Source organism: Emys orbicularis, chromosome 3 (assembly GCF_028017835.1).
Source record: "Emys orbicularis isolate rEmyOrb1 chromosome 3, rEmyOrb1.hap1, whole genome shotgun sequence".
NCBI classification, from domain to species: Eukaryota; Metazoa; Chordata; order Testudines; family Emydidae; genus Emys; species Emys orbicularis.
Genome location: NC_088685.1, coordinates 56,961,506 through 56,985,982, shown reverse-complemented (window position 1 = coordinate 56,985,982; position 24,477 = coordinate 56,961,506). Strand labels below are relative to the sequence as shown.

The 24,477-nt window shown below is 37.6% G+C and overlaps 1 protein-coding gene across 1 annotated transcript in view; it reads right to left on the bottom strand.

The window, feature by feature from the left end:
• Positions 1 to 24,477, bottom strand: part of ADGRB3 (adhesion G protein-coupled receptor B3) — a 624,198-nt gene that overhangs the window by 368,300 nt on the left and 231,421 nt on the right. Inside the window, exon 2 of the mRNA XM_065400780.1 lies at positions 2,414 to 2,524. Coding sequence (XP_065256852.1) covers positions 2,414 to 2,524 — 111 coding nt within the window. The remainder of the gene's footprint in view (positions 1 to 2,413; positions 2,525 to 24,477) is intronic.

The following is a 24,477-nucleotide window of genomic DNA, read 5'->3' as shown; positions in this document are numbered from 1 at the left end:
CATTTATATATTCTAAATCCCATAACATCTAAAGAAAGGATAATTTCAGGAACACAAAAATAACAAATATAGGATAATTAAATTATGAAATTATTTATTTGAATTTTTTTATGTTGTACACAGATACACATACAAAAACTTTCTTTTAGTTCTGAATATTAGGCCTGACACTCTATTGGTGTCAAAGGGATTGGATCCAGTCTTCTCAAAACAGTATTGAACGTTTCTCATAACTATTTTTCCAGCACAATATGCATTTCCTAGAATGCAATTTGTACTTCTGCTGTGTCTTTGCCCTTTCATTGCATGAAAAAGGTATGCTTACAGTTTAACTATAGTTATTTTTAATTATTCTTTATTACATAAAAAAATAAACAGACTAAAATGACAAGAAATTATATAAACCGAAAGAAATCTATATGATTTCCATTTTCAAAACTCCATTAGTTTTCTTAGTGTATGAGTAAATCTATGAAGTATGTTAGAAAATCCCTGTGTTTCTGTTTAAGAAGATATCACATTAGTTTTATCACAAGAAAATAAATACATTACAGTGAAAAGATGAAATGATCACTACAAAGGAAAATCAAAATGAAAAGATGAAAATTAGTAACACTGTTCTAAAAAAGAACACAGTATTATTTAAAATGAGTTCTCTACAGTATGCAAAAGATAAGTCCTTAGAATTAGGCATGTGAATTTGTATGCTCTGCACACACATCTCACATGCTTTCAAAACAGGAACTTGGAAACCAAGCCTGTATAATTCTGAACTTCCATATCCACTTCATTGTCACCATATTTCCAGAGTAGAGGGTATTGGTGGTCCATTTGAAATGCAGTTCTCTAAAAACCATAGAAAATGCACTGCAAATGGATGTATAGTTACTGTTCAGTAGTAGGTTTACAGTTAATTTATATAAAAAGCTAAAACAGATTCTGAAATTTTTTAGGGTAAATCAAGAAACAGCATTAAATCAAAAGGGTTAGCCATAGTAAGAAGAAACTGACATCATCAGTCTGAAATAAATATGTAAGTAATAAGCTCCCACTGTGCCTAAACAAAAACTGTATGAAACTGAGGAACTTCTGAGATAATTTCTTCCATTTATGTCCGACATATAACTGCAGACATCTTCCAGTATTGTCGATTGGGTTCATGCATAAAAGCAGTCCCAGGTACTGGTGTGAGGGCAGCACCCTTTGTCTTCTAAAATCTTTATAAAAAGGGATCACTATTGATTTTTATACATTTATGTTTACATTACTTTCTATATGACTTCTGAAAATCTGTTAAAAGTGCACTCTATATCTAAGAAAGTCAACATGCAACTTAACTAAATGCAATTATAGCTCATTTACTAAAATGAATATTAAACTTGAAGCATTATGTAGGAAAGATGCAGACAATCTTCTAGGTTAGTATCTATGGAATACAGTGTAAATTGTTTCAAATCCATACAATGCTTATGTGGCACAAGGTTTCTGATGCAGCAATTTATTAGAATGTAGTAAAGTGGGCACATTAAAGAGTCAGCATATACCAACTGTTACAACACAGTGGTATCTGAGATGCACTGTTATTACTCTATAATTAGAACAGGACAGGACTTCAGTATCTTAGGACCTGATCCATCCTTTACTGAAGTTTATGGGAGCCTTTCTTTTGACCTCAAGAAGAGGTCAAAGGGAGCTGGATTGGATCCATAGATACTATCGCGTGTTAATTGTTGGTAAATGCTGACTTTTTAGGGACTAGAGCTGGGTGTAGATTCTTTATGTAATATTTTGGTATCTTTATCCAAAGACGGTTCAGTTGTTAAAATAAATTTGGAAAATATGTCTTAGACGTAAAACTGTTAGATAATTTGCATATCAAATTCATACCTATTTATATATTTAGCAATTATGACCCAGAATCTAGAGAATATAGTATTATGTTGGGGCAAGGACACTAAGTGCTGAATACACGCACATTAAAGTCTCTAATAATTAATTAATATGATAAATGCCCAAAGCAGGGATTAGATTTCAGTTGTTCTATTTATATTAAAATTCTAACACACTTCCTTAACATTTTTTTAAAAAAAACGTTGATATATGGTCATTGTAAACTACAGTTAATCTCAAAACTGGACTCTGTCTTTCATGTGTAAGCCTGCTTTAATTATTAATAAACTCATGTTCATATTCAATCATTCAGTATCCACATTCACAGTGCATGTTTTTATATGTTCTACCTAATTCTCAGCTACTTTATTTATGGACTTTAACTGGTGGAAAAATAAATAAATAAATGGTTCAAAAATATCAGCTTAGAAAACTGACAGGTATGCAGTAAAAGATTATGGAACATGCAGTGGCTTTGCTAAAATTAACAACAGTAAATAGAAAAATGTAACTAATGTATTACCAGTTTGTGCCATAAATTTAGCAGCATCAGCTTGTTCCTGAGGGACCCTTTTCTCATGAACAGATCGAGGTCGCTGACTTTTAATTGTATGATCTCCCATCATTCCAAATTCTAAAGACAGAATAAAGGTTTATGAAAGCTTGTGTGTAGACATTTCTCAAAGGTACATACTGTCTCATGCAATATGTTCCTAAACATACCTGGACATTGCTGGTAAAGTTCAAATGATCATGGCAATTATCAGCTTATTTTGCTATACTCATCTTTTAAAACTATACTTAAATTCACGTTTGCAAAACTTTAAACATGACTTTATTGTAAGAAACAATCAAAACATTCAATGTAGTGATACTTGTACTGTAATTCAGCTGCATGTTACAAGACAAAAACAATTATTCAAATGGAGACATTATATTCTTATATTTTAAATCAGTGCAAACCACACCAGAAAATTACCACCACAATGTTAATTATTGCTGTTCTGTGACACAGCCCAGTTCCTTGTGCAGAAAGCTCCCATTTCTGCACTCATCCTTATGGACTGGCAAGCAGCTTTCCATGAGAACGGTGCCAATGCCACATAATAAAGTGGCAATAAACTGCTTATTATACAGACTGAATTCAACAACAGTCGTGTTTGTTCCCTTCATTGCTTTGGAAAACACCCTATGGGTATGTGTACACTGCATCTAGGAGCGTGCCTCCCAGCACAGGTAAACAGATGCACGCCAGCACCGCTCCAGCTACCACACTTAAAATAGCAGTGTGGACACTGTGACACAGGCTAGCCACCTGAGCATGGACTATGGGAGCCAGGCAGGCTTGTACTCTGGCAGCTAGCCTGTCCTGCCACCTGTACTGCAACATCTGCACTGCTATTTTTAGTGCACCTGGTTGTGGTAGGCAGACATGGGCTAGGTCTACTCCAGTTAGAGTGAGTCTGTCTACCTGGCTCGGAAGCACGTTCCCAGCTGCAGTGTAGACATACCCTTTGAGGTCCAGAGCTATATTTTGCCATCAATTTTTAAACAGAACTCCCCATTTATTTCAAAGGGAACATCTGCATAACAATCAGTGGGATAACATGGGCTTCAGTGCTGAAGCCAACAGTTCTTGATTTTTAATCCCAACACTGCCACTAGTTCCCTCTCTGGCTTTGGACAAATTCATTCATCCAGTGCTCCCTCTATGATTGCATGTGCCATATAAGTGATATTTCTACCTCTGGAACATGTTCCCCTCTTTTCATCACAGGTGTATAGAAAAGCCTTCTGTTCTCAGATGCTCTACACTCAAGCCCAGTGGGGGTTGGGAGGCAAGGGGAATAGGCAGGTGATCCATGAGGCAAGAAGGCAATTCTCTCTATGAAATGTGAGAATGTGTATGATACTCTGGAAGTTTAAAAATTCAGAGTTGCTTCTCTGAAGGCAGGTTACCTAAGTCCCTTCATCTATAAAATGGGGGTGATGATAATATTTACTTTCCTGCCCCAAAAGGTGTGGGGGAGGCTTTTACAGAGTTAATGTCTGTAGAACACCACATATGTGTTAAATGCTATTATAAAACAGATTATTTTACTGTAATTTAAAAAAAAATCTCATTCTCATACCAAGACTGTCTCAATTTTTAGTGTTAGGAAAATATTAATGAATCACAATCATACAATTTCAACAGCCAATCAGCAGAGAGGATGGGTATTTTTTGGCCTTTTCTAATAATTGTCAAGATAGCATTTCAAAATCAGTATTTGTCTCTGTAAATATTCTTTTATTAGCTTCTTTTAAATTAAAAATGTAACTATTCATTTGAGAGTAACAGCATATTTTGCACTCTAAAGAGAATATTTGAAACATATAATAAATAAAATATTTTGTGAATTATATATGATATGTTAAAACCTAGAAATATTTATTACAGATAATTAAATTATTTAATATGTATTTTAAATTCCCCCCAATTTAAGGAAAGGCACCTTTATCATTCACTTTGTGATTTTATGTTTTCTAACATAAATGAACAATGGGATCTTTATTAAAACAATTTGGGGAGATGTAGTCTGGATGTCCATTTAAACTGAAATAAACAGTGTGATCTGAAGATTATCTGGAGAGAGATGTTTGCTTCTTGAGCACCACCCACGTATTGAGCGATACTGGCACCATGCTTGCAGAATGCTGCTTACCCATCTTTCAACCCCCCAAATGAGTGCAACAATGGGAATCCTTTGCAAGAAGAAGGCATTCCAGAGGCATACAGGGAAAGGGTAATGCTTTGATCTCAGTCCTGCAAAATGCTGAGCACCATTCAGAGTTGCAAGTACAGATTTCTCAGCACCTCCGGGAGTTGTTGCTCAGCATCTAGCAGAATTAAGCCCTAATGAAAAGATAAGAGAACTTTAAGGAGAACAGGCTTCAGTTTTGTCTTTGTTACACCAGCATTACACTGGTATAACTGCATTCATGTCAATGGAGATATTCATGGCCAGGAACGGCAACAGAGAAAAAACACTTTATACTATATAAAATTAGTCATCTAATTTTATCCAAACCTCTCTCTTTTCCCCAATAAACAGCAAACTTTCCTTTTAATTTACAGATGAATGCACATTAGCCAGTTTTTAACTTATCTATCCACATTATATTGTGTATTTATAGAGCGCCAGTCACACTCAGTAGTATCTCTTGTAACTAATATACAGTATTTTCGGTATATATTTTGTCAAATATACCACAGGAGTTATGTAGTCCTCTCATTTTGCATATTTAGTTGAGGTACTTAACCAAATACTGCACATGAACAACATATGGTAACAGGAAGTGTATTGTACTAGTATCAATGAGAACTTAAAAGGCAACAATTGCCTCACTAAAACTCAGATTTCTCATAAGAAAATCAGGGATAAGTACATTTTCTTAATGGGATCCAAAGTGTTTATGTGTATATCTGAAATGTCTATGTATAGATTACAATCAAGTATTTTAACTAAGAGCTTGTTAAACATTTTGTTTTGCCAAAAGTTCCCCTGGAAGTACAAAAAATAAAATAAAATTAAAAAAAAACCTAACTAAAATAACATGGTTTCCCTTCATTTCTAGTTCCCACCTAATTATCTAATTTTAAAACCTGAATAGTCACGTTTTTTCCCCTCCAATAGCTTCTGGGAAAGAAGACCCATAAGTATACAACTTTTAATACTTTCTGTGTTGCTAAAATATTACCAAATCTCACCTTAGCTTGAGGGAGCTGTTTGTGGGGAAATGGGAATAGTGATAGAGTAGTACCACATTGCTAGACATTGTCTGGCCCAGAGGTGTCCTACAGTTACAGGTTGAGATGGTTCAACACAGAATGCTGCAATATGTTTCCGGTGCTTTTAATTGCATTTCTGAGCAAGGGAAGTTTCCTCACTCTTGCTATTCTTGGCTAAAACTTGTTGCTATGGGGGAACATTCGTCCCCTAGCCCAGAGACCATGAATCCTTGGGGATACAGGTTTCTGACAAGCTCTTCAGCTGGATATGCCTCCTAATGTTCTCAAGTGTAATGGAGAGATCCTTTCCTGCTCTGACCATATGTCATAATTTATTAATGTGAATTAAAATACTGCATTAAACAGTTGCCTTGAATCATAAACAAGGCTTTCTCTCACCCAGGAAGACAGATATATCACCAGGTCCAAAGCCCACCGAAGTTATTGAGAATCTTTCTGCTGCCTTTAACTGGCTCTGGATTAAACCCATGCTGTATAAACCATCCAAAAAGCTTTGATGTTTTGCACTACAATGGTAATATACTCCCATGTTCTGTCTGGAACCAATCCCATACAGAAACGTCTCCACAATCTACAAATACAGGAGTGGAAATTGTGTTTGTTGAAGACTATGAATAGACCATTGCCAGGTCAGGAAGTGTATATGTATAAACACACGGATCACATCTACTAAACTGTAGGCCACAACATAGCATAACATGCTCCAGGTTCCTGTTGTAGAGGTTCTAATGGAATAGCCACTCGACACGAATTTCACACTGCTGGCATTAGCTTTTTCATGTGCCTTAAGTACCTCCCAGAAATGTGATGTCATCTCAATTACAAGTAAAAAGGCCAGGAATTAGCTCGGTTTTAGCCACATCCAATCCAGATCCATCAGTCTGGATGTGGCTTGATAATTTTCTTTCATTTATATCTCCAAAGTGTGGTAACATGGTCCCATGGCTTTTGATAGCGAAAAATTATAACAGCAGCTTTTGAATATGGGAAAGCTTCAGAGCGGGTGTTAACTTTAACATTGTTTATCTGCAGCCTCATTGGCGTTACCTTTACTTTTCATGATATGTTATGGGAGTTTTTATTCCTATTTAGTAATCTTTTTATTTCACATTTTTAAGTGAGAAGCTAAAATCTTGACGTCAGTGTAGGCATTTATAGGAGAGGTGCCATGTGCTCTCTGTAGGAACAAAGAAGAAAACATCTGTTAATAGTACAAAAATGCAAAGAAGGAAAACTGTGCAATACAAAACTAGATAACAGCTTTGCAAAATTCTACTCACCAATGGCTAGTATTTTCCTTCTGACTGGTGGATAATATATCATGAGATTTTTTTCTATCATCATCAAAATTAAGGTATAGGACAGCCAAGTAGATTTTATGCCTGGGCTGCTTAGGCAGTTTTGCAAGCAGGCTACACATACATCTGGGAGATCAGATGACATAATAAATCACTTGAGCTTTGCGCTCATGATTTCCACTATGTCATTAGAACCCCAGAATATAGATTTATTTCTCACTGTTATCTGTGTGCTACTCTCTACATAATATGAATCGTGGAATTGTTAAATGGACAGCTCACAAAAGAAAATATGGCATTGTTCGACATAATAGCTGTGACTCCAGTATGAAAGATCTGCTGAGCTGGAAAAGTGATGCAGAGAACTCTAGTGTTACTCTTTTAGAACCTGATCCTGTGAGGTGCTAAAGCATCCCCAACTCTCACTGAACTCAAGTGAAAGTAAAAGGTGCACAGCAAATCTCAGGAAGTGATCAGCACCTCACAAATAAGCCTTGACTCTCAAAGACAATATGTCATTTTGTTTTCTCAGCCATGGCATTCTACTGTGCCCCCCAGGGTATCGTATCACCCTTATGTTATTTCTTCATGATCCTAAAATGTAAACAACGCAATTACTGTTTCCTCCTTAGTATGGACTAAAGGCCAAATCCTAAAGTTCTTGCTGTCAGGAGCTTACATGTATTAACTTTCTACAAAACCTACCTTCAAATTCTATGCAAAAGCAGCTTAGTATGCAGCCCACACCAGCATAAATATGGGGCCCTACTCAGAAGGTGCACAAAATAACTGCAAAATGGGATGTGGGGTGGAGAAATGTGGAAGGAGCCAGGATAAAATCCATATTGCACCACGAACTTTCCAGCAAAACAACTCATTTATTTCTAGAGCCCTGCACGGATACAACATTTTTATCCGCATCTGATCTGCGATCTCCAAACATGGTCCACAGATATCCATGGACATAATGGGTATATCCACAGATTTTCCGGGCTCTCTTATTTCAGTAGATTCAGTCTATTTCAGGCTGCAAGAAGCTTTGAAAAGGTTTGTGCACATTTCCTTCTTCCGTAGCCCCTTATCCAGACTCTGCCATAAGTAAAGTAGTACAGCATTCAGCCTTTGCAGGTTTGGGCATGGGATTAAACTTTGCAACGTGTGTTTCTAATCACACCCATGGCTGGTCAGTACAAAAATAAAATTCTTGTCACTAGATGGCAGGATGTGTATTTATTTACACAGCAAAGTTTTGCAATACATTGGAGAATTGTAGCTCTTTCCACTGCTTTTTTGTTACAAAATGACCCTCAGGTCTTGCTAAAGCAAAATTTCCATTAATTTCAAAGGGTTTTTTCCTAAATAAGGCCTGAGTAAAATCTCTAGAGCACCATTCCTCACTTCCACTCCATAGCATTGAAGTTCCACTGGAACCAGGCTGTCAGGAACTCTTATCATGGCTTCCCTTGGGAACACCGTAAAGGAGGATTTCCCCACCATGGCATGCAGGCTGCAATAATAAATAAATAATAAAATAATAATAATTAATAATTAATGAAGTAATAGAGCCCTAAGCTGTAATGGAGTTCTGTGGAAATCTCTGTTTAACCAGTGAGGGGACAATATTTGTCTCCCGTGTGCCACCACCCAATGCTTCTGCATTTCACAAGTAGACCCTGCCTCCTCCCTGTACAGGTCTGGACTCAATAAAGAGTCTTCTGTGGCCTCTCAAGAAAGGTGGAGAATGGTACCATGGAGGTATTAATCCCTTCTTTCTCATCGGAGGAGTGACAGCCACACAAGGAAGGCACCTTTCAGGCACATAACCTCAGCAGCCCAATTTGGCTCTGAATAAGGGTCTTCAGGATTTGGCTTAATATACACACTCACATTGTGGACCAGCCAGTGTCTATTTTTTTAAAAAAAGATAACAGCACAGATGTCTTACCCATCCTCCTGGAGGTAAGCAAGTGATGTTATCAGTATGCATATCACTGGTCCCGAATGACTCTTTAGCCGGCCCCACATTCTCACATGCAACTATATATACCTTCCTCTCCTAATAGAGATGGGAAAGCTGTAGTTAGGATTTTATTTATTCATTCACTTTTTCATATTTGACTTTAAAAATTGAATTTAATATTCATTAAATAGATTTACATTGACAGTACTGGAGACTGACCACTATTTTTATTCAGAACACAAGTTCTGCACAGGCAGAGGAAGAACAAGGTTCTCTGCACTAGTCTGCCAGTGTGCCTTGAATCTGACCTGGAGGGACTCAAGTTAGGGCTACCTATTCAATCCATTGTGGTTTTTTTTTGCTACCAGCGGTGGTGGTATTTATTTATTTATTTTTGTGATGCTTCCTTTATTTTCAAAGAGTTAAATGTTGAATAGAATAAGTTCTGTCACTAAAGGGTAAAGTTAGATCTGGATTGTGAAGGCAGACTCTACTGGGTTGTTTTTATGGACATAATGGGACAAAGATACCTTATGATTCATGTCTACACAAAGAGCACTTTAATGATAGTGAAAATCTGGACTTTGGGCACTTTTAGAATACTTCCCTTCAGTCCGACACCAAATAAAATTTACAGTTAGATGAACACTTACAATCAGATTGCTATCTTTAGCATTCAGTGCTATAATATTTTTATGTTATAAATATAATGATCAGAAATGGGAAGCCAATGTCCATTAAGACATGACCTAACTTCATGTAAAGGATTCTCAGAAACTGTTAATTTAGCTGAAGCAGTTATATCATCTCTTCTAATTTACAAAATAGCCTAGACAAACCTGAAGACGAGCTCTGTGCAGCTCAAAAGCTTGTCTTTTTCAGCAACAGAAGTTGGCCCAATAAACGATATTATATCACCCACCTTGGGACCAATGTGGCTACAACAACACTGCAAACAAAATATCCTAGAGTTACTCTGAACTAAGATATCAGAAGTTAGAAATATTAAAACCTGAAAAGACAAAAAGGGTACAAGTTTCAAAAATACCTAAGTGGCTTATGTGTCTAAGTCCCATTTCAAAAGTTGACTTAGGCACTTAGGCTCCTAAGTACCACTGATGTTCACATCCATTTTTGAATATGGAACTTAGGTCCTTAAGACACCAGGCAATTTTTAAAATTTTATACAATCTTTTCATGGATGTTAAAAACAAAGCACCTTATCTAAAGTTTGCATGCAATAGGAAGTTATTACTGAAACCTATTGACAAAGTGTTTGGATATTTTTTCAGTTATAATAAATTTAAATGATAAGGTATATTCTATATTTTTTGTATTATACTGTACCTGCACTTTAAGGAATGTCAGGATAGTACATGTACCAGTATTTGTGACAATCAATATGCCCGCATTTGCATTAAGGATATATATCATTTTCTCTATGCATTCCTCTAGTCTGGTTAGCATTACTGTAATTGGATGTGTGCTACCAAAATGGTGTGGTTTGATTTTAGAATACACGCTCATATTTTGATCTCAGAATACAACTTCATATTTTGATCAGGAAAAAAGAACCTGGATTAAAAATGTATAAATAATTAGAGACCACAACAAGAACTTTAATCTTGCCCCTCAGACAAAGACACAGATACACAGACCTTCATAACATTATTCAAGAAAAGGAATAATTATATGGGGTATGCATTCATCATACATCAGTAGCTGGTACAACGGTTCAAGAACTTGTACACCTCAAAATGCATGGTGAACCCATTAGCTCTTAACAACCATTGCTGGATTAATACTACTGCTCTTGCCACTGCAGGTCCATTAAGAAATGTAATATTGCTGAATTATAAAACAAAGTATTGTACAGATCCTGGTGAACCAGATATTCTCAAGACATGGCCACCTCATGAGATATCACAATGTATCAACGAAATTGAACAATTAAGTGTTAAGTCTGAGAGGATGGAAAGAGGGAGAAACAAGAGATATCACTGATTAAGTACAGCGATAGCTTTTATTAGTTCCCAATTTTATTATGGTAAAACACAAAAATAACCAAAGACAGATCTAAAGTAAGTCAAAAGCAACTTGTAATAGCATGTGTAGTGATAGAAGTACCTTGTAAGAAAGAAGTTTCCCCATGCTCAAAAAAATTAATCATGATTTTAAAAATGTATCGCAATAATCACAGTTTTAATCACACTGTTAAACAATAGAATTCCAATTTAAATTATTAAATATTGTGGATGTTTTTCTACATTTTTATATATATTGTATACTGTGTTGTAATTGAAATCAAAGTGTATATTATTTTTTACTATAAATATTTGCACTGTAAAAATGATAAACTAAAGAAATAATATTTTTCAATTCACCTCATACAAGTACTGTACTGCAATCTCTTTGTCATGAAAGAGAAACATACAAATGTAAGGGTTTTTTGTTACATAACTGCACACAAAAACAAAACAATGTAAAACTTCAGAGCCTACAAGTCCACTCAGTCCTACTTCTTGTTCAGCCAATTGCTAAGACAAACAAGTTTGTTTACATTTACAGGAGATAATGCTCCCCTCTTCTCAGGGCCGGCTCTAGGATTTTTGCCACCCCAAGCAAAAATAATTTTGGCCGCCCTCCCACCCCGTTTTTTAATTACCCCACCCCCGGCCCCACCTCAACTCCGCCCCTTCCCCAAATCCCTGCCTCCTCCCCCCAGGCTCTCAAGCCTAGGAGGGAGGGAGGGAGGGGGAGAAGCGGCGCCCGCGCCGCGGCCACTCGGAGTCTCCCCCTCCCTCCCAGGCTTGAGAGCCTGGGAGGGAGGGGGAGCAGCGGCGCGCGAATCAGCTGTTTCGCGTGCCGCGGCCGCTCGGGATCTCCCCCTCCCTCCCAGGTTTGAGAGCCTGGGAGGGAGAGCGTGTAGCGGCGCGCGAATCAGCTGTTTTGCGTGCCATGGCGCGCAAGCGGCAGCAGCAGCGGAGGTGAGCTAGGGCGGCCGAGGCACATTTTTAGGGGCGGCATTCTGGCACCGGCCATGCCGCCCCTAAAAATGCTTATTTTGCTGGTGCCTAGAGCCGGCCCTGCCTCTTCTTATTTACAATGTCACCCTAAAGTGAGAACAGGCATTTGCATGACACTTTTGTAGCCAGAATTGCAAGCTATTTACATGCCAGATATACTAAACATTTGTATTCCCCTTCATGCTTCGGCCATCATTCCAGAGAACATGCTTCCATGCTGATGACACTCATTAATAAAATAATGCATTAATTAAATTTGTGACTGAACTCCTTGGGGGAAAATTGTATGTCCCCTGCTCTGTTTTACCTGCATTCTGCCATATATTTCAGGTAATAGCAGTCTCGGATGACATGTTCACTTTAAGAACACTTTCAGTGCAGATTTGACAAAACGCAAAGAAGGTACCAATGTGAGATTTCTAAAGATAGCTACAGCACTCGACCCAAGGTTTAAGAATCTAAAGAGGGACGAGGTGTGGAGTATGATTTCAGAAGTCTTAAAAGAGAAACACTCCAATGTGGAAACTACAGAACCTGAACTACCAAAAAAGAAAATCATCCTTCTACTGGTGGCATTTGACTCAGATAATGAAAATGAACATGCGGCGGTCTGCACTGTTTTAGACTGTTATCGAGCAGAACCCGTCATCAGCATGGACGTGTGACCCCTGAATGGTGGTTGAAGCATGAAGGTACATATGAATCTTCAGTGCATCTGGCACGTAAACATCTTGCGACACCGGCTACAACAGTGCTATGAGAAAACCTGTTCTCACTTTCAGGTGACATTGTAAACAAGAAGTGGGCAGCATTATCTCCTGCAAATGTAAACAAACTTGTCTGTCTGAACGACTGGCTGAACAAGAAGTAGGACTGAGTGGACTTGCAGGCTCTAAAATTTTACATTGTTTTATTTGTGAATGCAGTTTTTTGTACATAATTCTACATTTGTAAGTCAACTTTCATGATAAAGAGATTACACTACAGTACTTGTATTGGGTGAACGGAAAAATACTATTTCTTTTGGGGTTTTTTTACCGTGCAAATACCTGTAATCAAAAATAAATATAAAGTGAGCACTGTAAACTTTGTATTTTGTGTTGTAATTGAAATCAATATATTTGAAAATGTAGAAAACATGCAAACACATTTAAATAAATGGTATTCTACGGCCCTCGCCGCTTCCCGCAGCCCCCATTGGCCTTGAGCGGCGAACCGCGGCCAGTGGGAGCTGCGATCGGCCGAATCTGCAGACGCGGCAGGTAAACAAACTGGCCCAGCCCGCCAGGGTGCTTACCCTGGCGAGCCGCGTGCCAGAGGTTGCCGACCCCTGTACTAAATAAAGTTTGAGAAATTAATATTATTATAATGTTATAGAAAAAATATAAAGGTGCTGTTTGTGTGTGTTTCTGCTGATACAGCAGTCCAGACAGTATCAAAGTTGTGTAAACTAGAAATTTGATTTGTGTATCTTATATGTAAATTTTTTGGCCTGTGCAGATACCAGGGTGAAACTGAGACTCAATACGGAGTTGTTATTTTTGCCGAGACTAATGGCCAGGTATAATCTCCCCTCACAAGACAATCTAAATAAAGAAATTTATATATTAAACAGACAGGAGCTAGTTCACAAGTAAAAACCCAAAGCCACTAAAACAAACCAGTAAGAAGGATAAAGATAAGGGACAGCTGAATGAAAAAGTGAGAGGAAGGAATAGATGTGCTGGGAATCAGATAGATAAGAGTAAAAAATGTATTAATTTAGGTTAGTTATGATTTATGCATGAGAACGTTTTAATTACTGGGTTTAGAATGGAATGTATATAGATACATACACAGATGAGATAGCTTGGTAAATTGAGTATGCACAAAGTTATGGAACAGGGGATAAAATATAGATGATTGACAGTAAGACAGTGGAGAAGAAACAGAGACCAGAGTTTTGAAAAGAGTCACTCTGTTCCGAAGAAACATGATTTGATCACTTACTTTTCTTGCCTTTCTGTTTTTGCATGTATATATAGTTCATAGGTGCTAATAACGTTGTCTTGAAAAGTACATAATGAAGGGTAAAAAAAACTTTTAAGCCTGATTGGAGGGGATTTCATGTCTCACTCAAAAATACAATGATCATCTTCTCTCAGTCACTTGCCTGACATAAGTAAGTAGAATGGGAAACGTGTTAAGCAACATTCCAGAAGAAAAGTTAAATATTTAGGCCCAGATTTTTAAAGGTATTTAGGCATTGCTCTGTACAGCATTGAAAATCTTAAGTGATTTAGACAGTTAAGTTCCATTTTCAAAAGTGACTCAGGAACTTGTGATCCTAAGTTCCAGGGACTTTCAATAGGATTTTGGCTCCTAAGTCACTTTTGAAAATGTAACGTAGCTCTTTGAACCACTTAGGTTTTGCAAAATCTGAGTGAAACAATGACTACATACTTTTAAAAATTGATATTTGTCATTAAAATGTGTATTTTGATTGCAAATTATGTACATGCATTCTGAGATTGACCTACTCATTTCAGAAATCTCAAAATAATATAAATGTCTATATAAGAAGATTTCAGGATTGTCACTATCTGTGTGTCACTCTGAAGCCTGGAATGTCTGTTGAGTAAGTGTGAAGCAATGAAAACAGCTACAAGTATGGCTGAGAGCTCTTTCTGTTCAGTCATTAATCGGATTTAAGGTCTGTTACCATCCAATTTTTAAGCTCTCAGTAATTTTGACTTTTCAAATTAAACCTGTGTGGTATAGAGCTACAGTAAGGCATATATCTATACCATGCCAAGAGTCCTACACCATTTTGATATCAGAGGCAACTGGACCAAAACTTATTCTTTAGCTAATCTGCATGCAACAATTTCATTGGTTGTAATGAGGGAGATTGTAGATTACTCAACCTAACTGCAACACCAGTGCAACAGCATGGTCTTTCAACTACTGGCTCATAAAATAAGACCTCTTGCATGGAGAAGACTGTTTTCAGTTGGATTTTACTAGGACTGTTGATTAATCATTGTTAACTCATGTGATTAACTAAAAAATAATTGTGATTAAAAAAATTAATCACAATTAATCGCAATTTTAATCACCCTGTTAAGCCATAGAATACCTATTGAAATGTATTAAATATTTTTGGATGCATTACAACATTTTCAAATATATTGCTTTCGATCACAACACAGAATACACAGCGTATAGTGCTCACTTGATCATTTTTACAGTGAAAATATTTGTAATAAAATAATACTATAAATAAAAGAAACAGTATTTTTCAATTCACCTCATACAATTTCCATAGTGCAACCTCTTTATTGTGAAAGTGCAATTTACAAATGTAGAAATTTTTTTTGCTACATAACTGCACTCAAAAACAAAACAATGTAAAACTTTAGAGCCTACAAGTCCACTCAGTCCTACTTCTTGTTCAGCCAATTGCTAAGACAAACAAGCTTGTTTATGTTTATGGGACATAATGCTGTCCACTTCTTTTTTACAATGTCAACAGAAAGGAAGAACATGCATTCACATGGCACTTTTGTAGCTGACATTGCAAGGTATTTATGTGCCAGATATGCTAAACATTCATATGCCCCTTCATGCTTTGGCCACCATTCCAGAGGACATGATTCCATGCTGATGACGCTCGTTAAAAAAATGCATTAATTAACTTTGTGACTGAACTCCTTGGGGGAGAATTGTATGTCCCCTGCTCTGTTTTACCTGCAGTCTGCCATATATTTCATGTTATAGCAATCTTGGATGATGACCCAGCACATATTGTTCATTTTAAGGACACTTTAACTGCAGATTTGACAAAATGCAAAGAAGGTACCAATGTGAGATTTCTAAAGATAGCTACGGCACTTGACCCAAGGTTTAAGAATTGGAAGTGCTTTCCAAAATCTGAGAGGGATGTGGTGTGGTGCTTGTTTTCAGAAATTTTAAAAGAGCAACACTCCGATGCGGAAACTACAGAACCCAAACCACCAAAATAGAAAATCAACCTTCTGCTGGTGGCATCTGACTCAGATGAGGAAAGTGAACATGCGTCAGTCTGCACTACTTTGGATCTTATCAAGCAGAAACCATCATCAGCATGGATGCATGTCCCCTGGAATAGTGGTTGAAGCATGAGTGGGCATATGAATCTTTAGCGCATCTGGCACGTAAATATCTTGCGACGCCAGTTACAACAGTGCCATGTAAATGCCTATTCTCACTTTCAGGTGATATTGTAAACAAGAAGTGGGCAGCATTACCTCCTGCAAATGTAAACAAACTTGTTGGTCTGAGTGATTGGCTGAATAAGAAGTAGGACACAGTGGACTTGTCGGCTCTAAAGTTTTACAATGTTTTATTTTTGGATGCAGTTTTTTGTACATAATTCTACATTTGTAAGTTCAGCTTCCATAATAAAGAGAATGCATTACAGTACTTCTATTAGGTGAATTGAAAAATACTATTTCTTTTGTTTTTTACAGCATAATATTTGTAATAAAAATAAATAGAAAGTGAGCACTGTACACTTTGTATTCCGTGTTGTAATTGAAATCAATATATTTGAAAATGTAGAAAACATCCAAAAATATTTAAATAAATGGTATTCTATTATTGTTTAACATCGTGATTAAATCGTGATTAATTTTTTTAATTGCACGATTATTCGCGATTAACTTTTTTAATGCTTGACAGCCCTAGATTTTACATATTCTTAATTCAGCATTATAGTGTTATTTGAGGCACTGCAGTTAAAGATCAACTGGTATATATATCATAGCTCATTTTAGTAGCGGTTTATAACTTTGGAGGGCCCATTTGCTTTCTCTGAAAGGTTTTCTTTTCTCAACAGTAATTAGTAATGATCCCTCCATCTTCCCATTCTCTCTACAAGTGACCACATGTGCACATACACACATACATCCATAAAATTCTTACTTCATAACTTCTATCTTCTGGCCAGGAAGGGCTGAATAAGAGTAGACTGACAAGGAAGCTCAGCACAGAAGCTGAGCAAATATTTTTTTTATCTGAGAATGCTCTCAAATAAAAAACTGAATTTGCTTCAAATTGTGTTTGTACCTCTTGTGTGTTTGCTCTATGCAAATAGTCTAACACCTGGGTCACCTGGAATGTATGTTCTCAGAAAAAGTGCATTTAAGCAAACAAAATGGAATATTTAGGGACGGAAAATAGTGAATTGATAAATATGATTTTCTGGAGACCTAATTGTATGAGTTACCATGTTGCATGAATTATCCAATCAGAGATCAAAATCAAAAGCATGCAACAAGTGTCTAGTCAAAACTAGCCAACCCATGATGTATTTTGAAAATCACTCAAAATAAAATGTTGATGAATGATGACTAGATTAATGTTTTTCAAAGAGAATTCAACAAATAACTTCAAACAGTGAATACGTTTTCAATAAAACCATAAGTTGATAGCTAAAATTTCACAAACAGAAATACAAGCTAAATTCACTACAGAAATAATGCACTATGAATTAGTTGCTCAGACCCACTAACATGTTAAGTAACCCAAAAAAGCCAGTGTTGAAACACACAAGGTTCCATTTCCCAGAAGCATCATTACACTATGTGGCACTTCTATTCTCTGCTAGCTCAGGAGCAGAACATGATATGAAACTGAGCCCTGACCTGACACATGGAAACCAAGGCTAATCATCATGAGTTGGCTCTGAGAACGAATTAAGAAAAAAAAATCCTTCTGGACATTTGCTATTTCAGACTGAGTTCAATCATATCCACAGAGGAAATAAAGCAGTTATAAAAAATCATGTTTATAAAATAATTTCTTTGCAAATGAAAATACAATTTGGGTTTAAAAAGTAGCTATTTGCTTGACATATTGGTGTTAAATTCCACTACAAACCATGCAAGTGACCCCAGGATTCAAAATAAATGTTTGATTAGTTTTAATACCGTGTTTCTAACTGCTGCTGCAGCAGGCCTGCTAAGACTGAATGAACTCGTATGCATTGAGTCATAAGGTATTACATCCTCAGACACAGCTGTTTGCTTCCCAGGATCATAGCAGAGCACATCCACATAAGACATGGATATATGAATGGCCTCATTCCAACATATGTACAATATTTCTAAAAATCTAAAGGAAAGTCTGGGTGAATATGATCTAACTCTGGGAAATAAGTTGCTGCCACATGGCAGCAATGTATGAAGTTTAGGACAGAGAACAGATGTTTCCATGTATGCCCTCCACTTAATTTGAAAATTTTGAATATTAGAAACTCCCAAAGGACATGAAGAGGTATTTTTTTATATAACAGATACCTTCTAAAAAAACTACCTGAAAACTAAATGCAAGCAGCCCCCATGTTTGTAATAATAATTAGCACTTATACAGCACTTTACTTATCCAATATGTTTCACAACTATTTACTAATAAATTTTCACCTCACTGATTTTTCCCATCAGTAGAGTAGACAAGTGTTATTTCCTCTACCCTACTCCCCCTCCCCCATCTTTTTAACTTCCAGGAAAACATATACAAATGGCTTTATTTCACTTATGCCAGTTAAATGAAAAGAAATTGAAGTCAATGGAATTACACCAGTGTAAAATTTATGTAAGTGAAAGGAGAATCAGACCTGAAAGGTTAATCCAGGATTCGTCCAGTGGCACACGGTGACTCAAAAGGTTGAGCCAGAATTATAACTCAGGAGGGTCTGTCTCCTAACCCCATGCTCTGTCCATCAAACCATGTTGCCTCTCATTTATATCCACAAATGTACATCTACCTTTTACATCTAGATTTTTTGAAACATTATAGCTTGTCCAAATGGTGTTCCATTGGACCCCCGTGTCTGCAGAGGTAAGGGCTAGATTTGCTGCTTAGCAAAGGGCAAATATTATTATATTCTAAGTAAAAGACTAACCAGGGGAAAATATTTTAGTGCTGTTGCCCATTTACTATTTTCATTATTATGCCAATGTTTAATGTAGTCATCTGCATATATGTTTCAATACTCCATATATGTCTAGATGATTTTTATAATTCCATAAGAGAGTCACTTGGCATTCAGGGGAAGGGACTTTCAAATTATTTGGAAATGTCAAGCAGTATTCTTCCTATCCCACATCTATGGCAGGACTCAGCAAGTTTGCTGGAATATGCAAGAAGGACCAGATCTGATTGCAAAAAACTAGGCTGACAGAGTGAGAAGCTCTGGAAAGAAAGGACTAAAAATGCCAGGTTTGGCACAAATAAAACTTAACTCCAGCAGTAATACCCAGGCAGAACTAATGGAAGGGAACAGCAATAGAAGAGAAGGGAATATTGGAATAATTGGAAGGGAAGGAAATGGAAGGGAATATGAGGGGCGAAGGAGTCCAGGAAAGCTGGCTGTATTTTTAAGAAGCCTTATTGAGGGTGCAGGAACAAACCATCCTGATGTGTGAAAGAATAGTAAATATGGCAGACGACCAGCTTGGCTTAACACTGAAATCTTCGGTGAGCTTAAACACAAAAAGGAAGCTTACAAGAAGTGGAAATTTGGTCGGATGACTAAGAAGGAGTATAAAAATATTGCTCAAGCATGCAGGGGTGTAATCAGGAAGGCCAAAACACAACTGGAGTTGCAGCTAGCAAGGGATGTGAAGGGTAACATGAAGGGTTTCTACAGATATGTTAGCAGCAAGAAAAGGTCAGGGAAAGTGTGGGATCCTTAATGAATGGGGGAGGCAATCTAGTGACAGATGATGTGGAAAAAGCTGAAGTACTCAATGCTTTTTTTGCCTCAGTCTTCACAGACAAGGTCAGCTCCCACACTGCTGTCCTGGGCAACACAGTATGGGGAATAATAGAATCATAGAATATCAGGGTTGGAAGGGACCTCAGGAGGTCATCTAGTCCAACCCCCTGCTCAAAGCAGGACCAATTCCCAACTAAATCATCCCAGCTAGGGCTTTGTCAAGCCTGAGCTTAAAAACTTCTAAGGAAGAAGATTCCACCACCTCCCTAGGTAACCCATTCCAGTGCTTCACCACCCTCCTAGTGAAATAGTGTTTCCTAATATCCAACCTAAACCTCCCCCACTGCAACTTGATATCTACTCCACTGGCATTCTAAAAGGACCTTTTCCTTGATCACTGATATAGTGTCCCTAAGGATCCTCTACCTATAGATCAAGTATCAGAGGGGTAGCCGTGTTAGTCTGAATCTGTAAAAAGCAACAAAGGGTCCTGTGGCACCTTTAAGACTAACAGCTGATAACAGTACCTGTAGAAATTTATGAATATCCAGCCACTGATGTTCAAAAACTGTTGCAATGAATCAATGCAGAGAAATACTAGATGTATCTTTGGCTTTATATCAGGTGTGCAAAAGTGAAAATAAATCCTTTCATCATAACACAGAATTATCAAAATGTAAAATGTCCATCTCTACATGCCTTTTAAGTAATACGACATGTCCCATGAAATGTGATGTAGTGTTTATCTGGCCGGGTGCGGTAAACAGGTATACTTATTGCCTTCTGGGATTTTAGTGACCATGTCTCTTTTCGATTTGCTCAGGATCTCATAACCAGCTACTATGACAACTTCATGGCTCATGCCAGGTGATTTGGGGCTTCATTCAGAGAGCTGGGAACACCATGGATCTTGTTTATGGGAGGAATTTGGTAATCGAAGGGGGGAAGAACTACTATTACTTCTTGCAGTGTGAGATAAAGGCTGGGCTTTGCTCCCATTAAGCCACATGATTGAGTTCAATGTACATTTATAAACACTGATGATTGAGTATCAGACTTCTCTAAGGGAAAATGTTCTGCAGCTGGATATCTACTCCACTGGCATTCTAAAAGGACCTTTTCCTTGATCACTGATATAGTGTCCCTAAGGATCCTCTACCTATAGATCAAATATACAAATAACCTGACGTAGGAAGCCTGTAGGATAATGTTTGGAGTGCCAATGGTAGATATCTTGCTCTAAGACTGATTGATTGAAATGTAGAGAGTTTTTGAAGTTCTGTGCATGGCAGGGTGGAACCACTTTGTTTTAGCAAAGTTTCATCCACTGAAAAGCATTCCAGATCACAGACAGCTTGGTGAATTCTGGTTACCTTCGCTTGAAGACAATCAGATTTTTCATACTCTGGGGAATTTTCTGTCTAGTGCTATCTGATTTGGCATGGCAGGTTTATCTGACCTGGACAGGACAAAAGCAGTACTCCTTCTCAAGATCCAACCAGTTTCAGTATCTGAGGCTGTAGAAGCTTTGTGGGGAAATATGACATGCAACATGTACATTGGACCCAAGCCCCTCTGGGATAATAAAGGCAATTGTGAGATATTGGGTACACAGAGTATGAGATGGTTAATATCTCCCTGTGAAACAGAAGGGGGGGCTTCTTTCTTCTAACAAGTGCTTATTAGTCCTTTCTTTTCATGGAAGATTACTGAGATGGTGGCAGAAAGGCTTCTCTGAGGTCATTTGGAGTTTTCACATTTCCTCCATCCCTTTCATTTGGCTTGTGGCCTAGCAATACATGGAGAGTGCACAGAAGTCAGCAAGTGGATGATATTTTAGTGGATGAAGTGCAGGTATTCACAGCCTACAGACCCATGCTAGAGCAGTTCCATTATCTCCCTCTGAGAAATCCCAGAAAGTATATTTGGAAAACGTCTCATCTGCCCATATGGTTAAACCATGTGGAGATTTTGCCATGCTTTTAAGGTAACATTACTCCCTGCTTATCATGTATGTAAGTGGTAGCTAATGAGATAGTTTGGTCTGTACTGTCATCTGTATGTAGATACTGCGCCTCACACCCTATTTTCATCATAACCAGGTGAAAATTAGGTGCATTTTATAAATACAATACAAATATAAACACGGTAACACAAAATCTATCATGAACTGCTTTGAAATTTGCTCAAAGATCGTTTTCATAGATTCATAGAGTTTAAGGCTAGAAAGAACCATTATCATCTAGTCTGACCTCCTGTATATCACAGACCTTTAAATTTCACCCAGTTACCACCACATTGAGCCCAAGAACCTGTGTCTGGCTAAAGCATATGTACCCATGCCTGCTTGGTGTGGTGCGCTTCTACTGGCACCTAGACCATCTAAAGATTAATGAGTCTGCTACAGCCTTAGGTAAAGGCATGTGGCTTTTAGCTCATGCAGTAGGGTTCATGCATTTAACTCCAGAGGTCCCAGGTTTGTTCCTGCAGACCGGGATCCATCAGCGTTACATATATCTTCTAGAAAGGCAACAGTCTTAATTTGAAATCAGAAAGAGACTTCACACTTCCCTTGATAGTTTGTATAGTGAATCACCCCCACTATTACAAATTTGTGCCTTATTTCTCATTTTAATTTGCCTGGCTTCAGCTTCTAGCCATTGGTTCTTGTTATGCCTTTCTCTGTTAAATTAAAGAGCCCTTTAGTATCCAGTATTTTCTGCCTGTCAAGGTGCTTATGTGTTTGCTGAATCCGCGTATGTCGACAATCAGCATTAGACGCCATCATTATTTTTTCCCTGTCAAGGTGACTATTCACTGTATCAAGTCACTGCTTAACCTTCTTTTTGATAAACGAAACAGACTAAGCTCTAAGTCTTTCACTGTAAGGTGGGTTTTTTCCAGCCCCTGAATGATTTTAGTGGCTATCGTCTGCATGCTTTTCAATTTTGAAAAAATATGAACACTAGAACTGTATGCAATATTCCAGTATCCATATCAATAATGGCATATACAGAGGTAAAATCACCTCCATACATCTACTCACTAGTACTCGGTTTATGCATCCTAAGATTTCATTAGCCCTTTTTGACACAGCATTATACTGTGAATTCATGCTCAATTGCTTGTTCACTATGATCCCCTAAATCCTTTTCACTGTCACTACTTTCTAGGATACAGTTCTTCCCCCTTCCACTTTATTGGTATGGCCAGCATTCCTTGTTCCTGAGGGTATAACTTTGCATTTGGTTGTATTAAAATGCATTTTGTCTGACTGGGCCTCTGATAAATAAAGTGTGTGTGTGGGGGGGGGGGGAGCTCCCTTTGATGGACACCCAGCCAGCCAGTTAGCTGTAAAATCCCTCTTGATAGCTGTTCTCTACTTACTTTACCTGTAAAGGGTTAAAAAGTCCCCCAGGTAAAGAAAAGAAAGTGGGCACCCGACCAAAAGAGCCAATGGGAAGGCTAGAACTTTTAAAATTGGGAAAGAAACTTTCCCTTTGTTGGAGGTTGTTCTCTCTGGGCTGAAGAGATGGGGCAGAAGGAATGCTGTGTAAAGTTTGAACCAAATATGAAAATCATCCGATCATATCTAAAACTACTTTTAACAACCCAAATATGTAAGTAAATTATGAATGTTTAGGAAGACACGATTAGATTTATTTCTGTTTATTTTTTAAGGCTTGTGGACTCCTCTGTGCTAACCCCAGATGCTTTTGTTTGCTTGTAACCCCAAGAAAGCTATTTTGGGTGCTTAATTTTTTGGAATTGCTCTTTTAAAATCTAGCAAAAGCCTAAGTTGCAGATGTATTTTCTTCCTTTTTGTTTTTAATAAAATTTACCTTTTTTTAAGAACAGGATTGGATTTTTGATGTACTAAGAGATTTGTGCATATGCTGTTTGATTAGCTGGTGGCAACAGCTAATTTCCTTTGTTTTCTTTCTCAGCTTTGTTTTCTTTCCCCTGAGGGGTGGTGGTGGTGAAAGGGCTTGAGGGTACCCCACAGGGAGGAATTCCCAAGTGCTCCTTCTCGGATCCAAGGGGGTGTTTTGCATTTGGGTGGTGGCAGCATTTACCAAGCCACAGTCAGAAAAAAGCTGTAACCTTGGGAGTTTAATACAAGCCTGGAGTGGCAAGTATTAATTTTTAGAATCCTTGCAGGCCCCCACCTTCTGCACTGGAAGTGACAGAGTGGGGATTCAGCCTTAACAGGGTCCAACTTACAAAATGGTCAAGATCACTCTACATGACTTCCCATTCCTCATCATTAAATTACCACTCCAGCAATCCTTGTATTACCCACAAATTTTATCAGAAGTGATTTTATATTTACTTCCAGATTATTGATGAAAATGTTGAATAGGATCTGGCTTAGTACTGATCCCTGAAGAACCCCACTAGAGACACCCACATTTGATGATGATTTCCCATTTACTACTATTTTTTTAGGTCTGTCGGATAGCTGGTTGTTAATCCATTTAATGTGGGCTCTGTTGATATTGTATAATGTTAATTTTTTTTTAATCAGAATGTCATGCGGGACTAAGACAAATGCCCTACAAAAGCCTAAGTATATCATATCTACACAGACAGATAACTTTATCAACCAAACTTGTAATCTCATTATGGAATTAAATCAGGTTTGTTTGACTTGACCTATTTTCCATAAAACCACATTGACTAGCATTAATTATATTCCTATAGAGAAAACAATATTGGGCACCCCAAGATGGAGCATCAATTTCCATGAGATTTCAAACCTCTGGAAA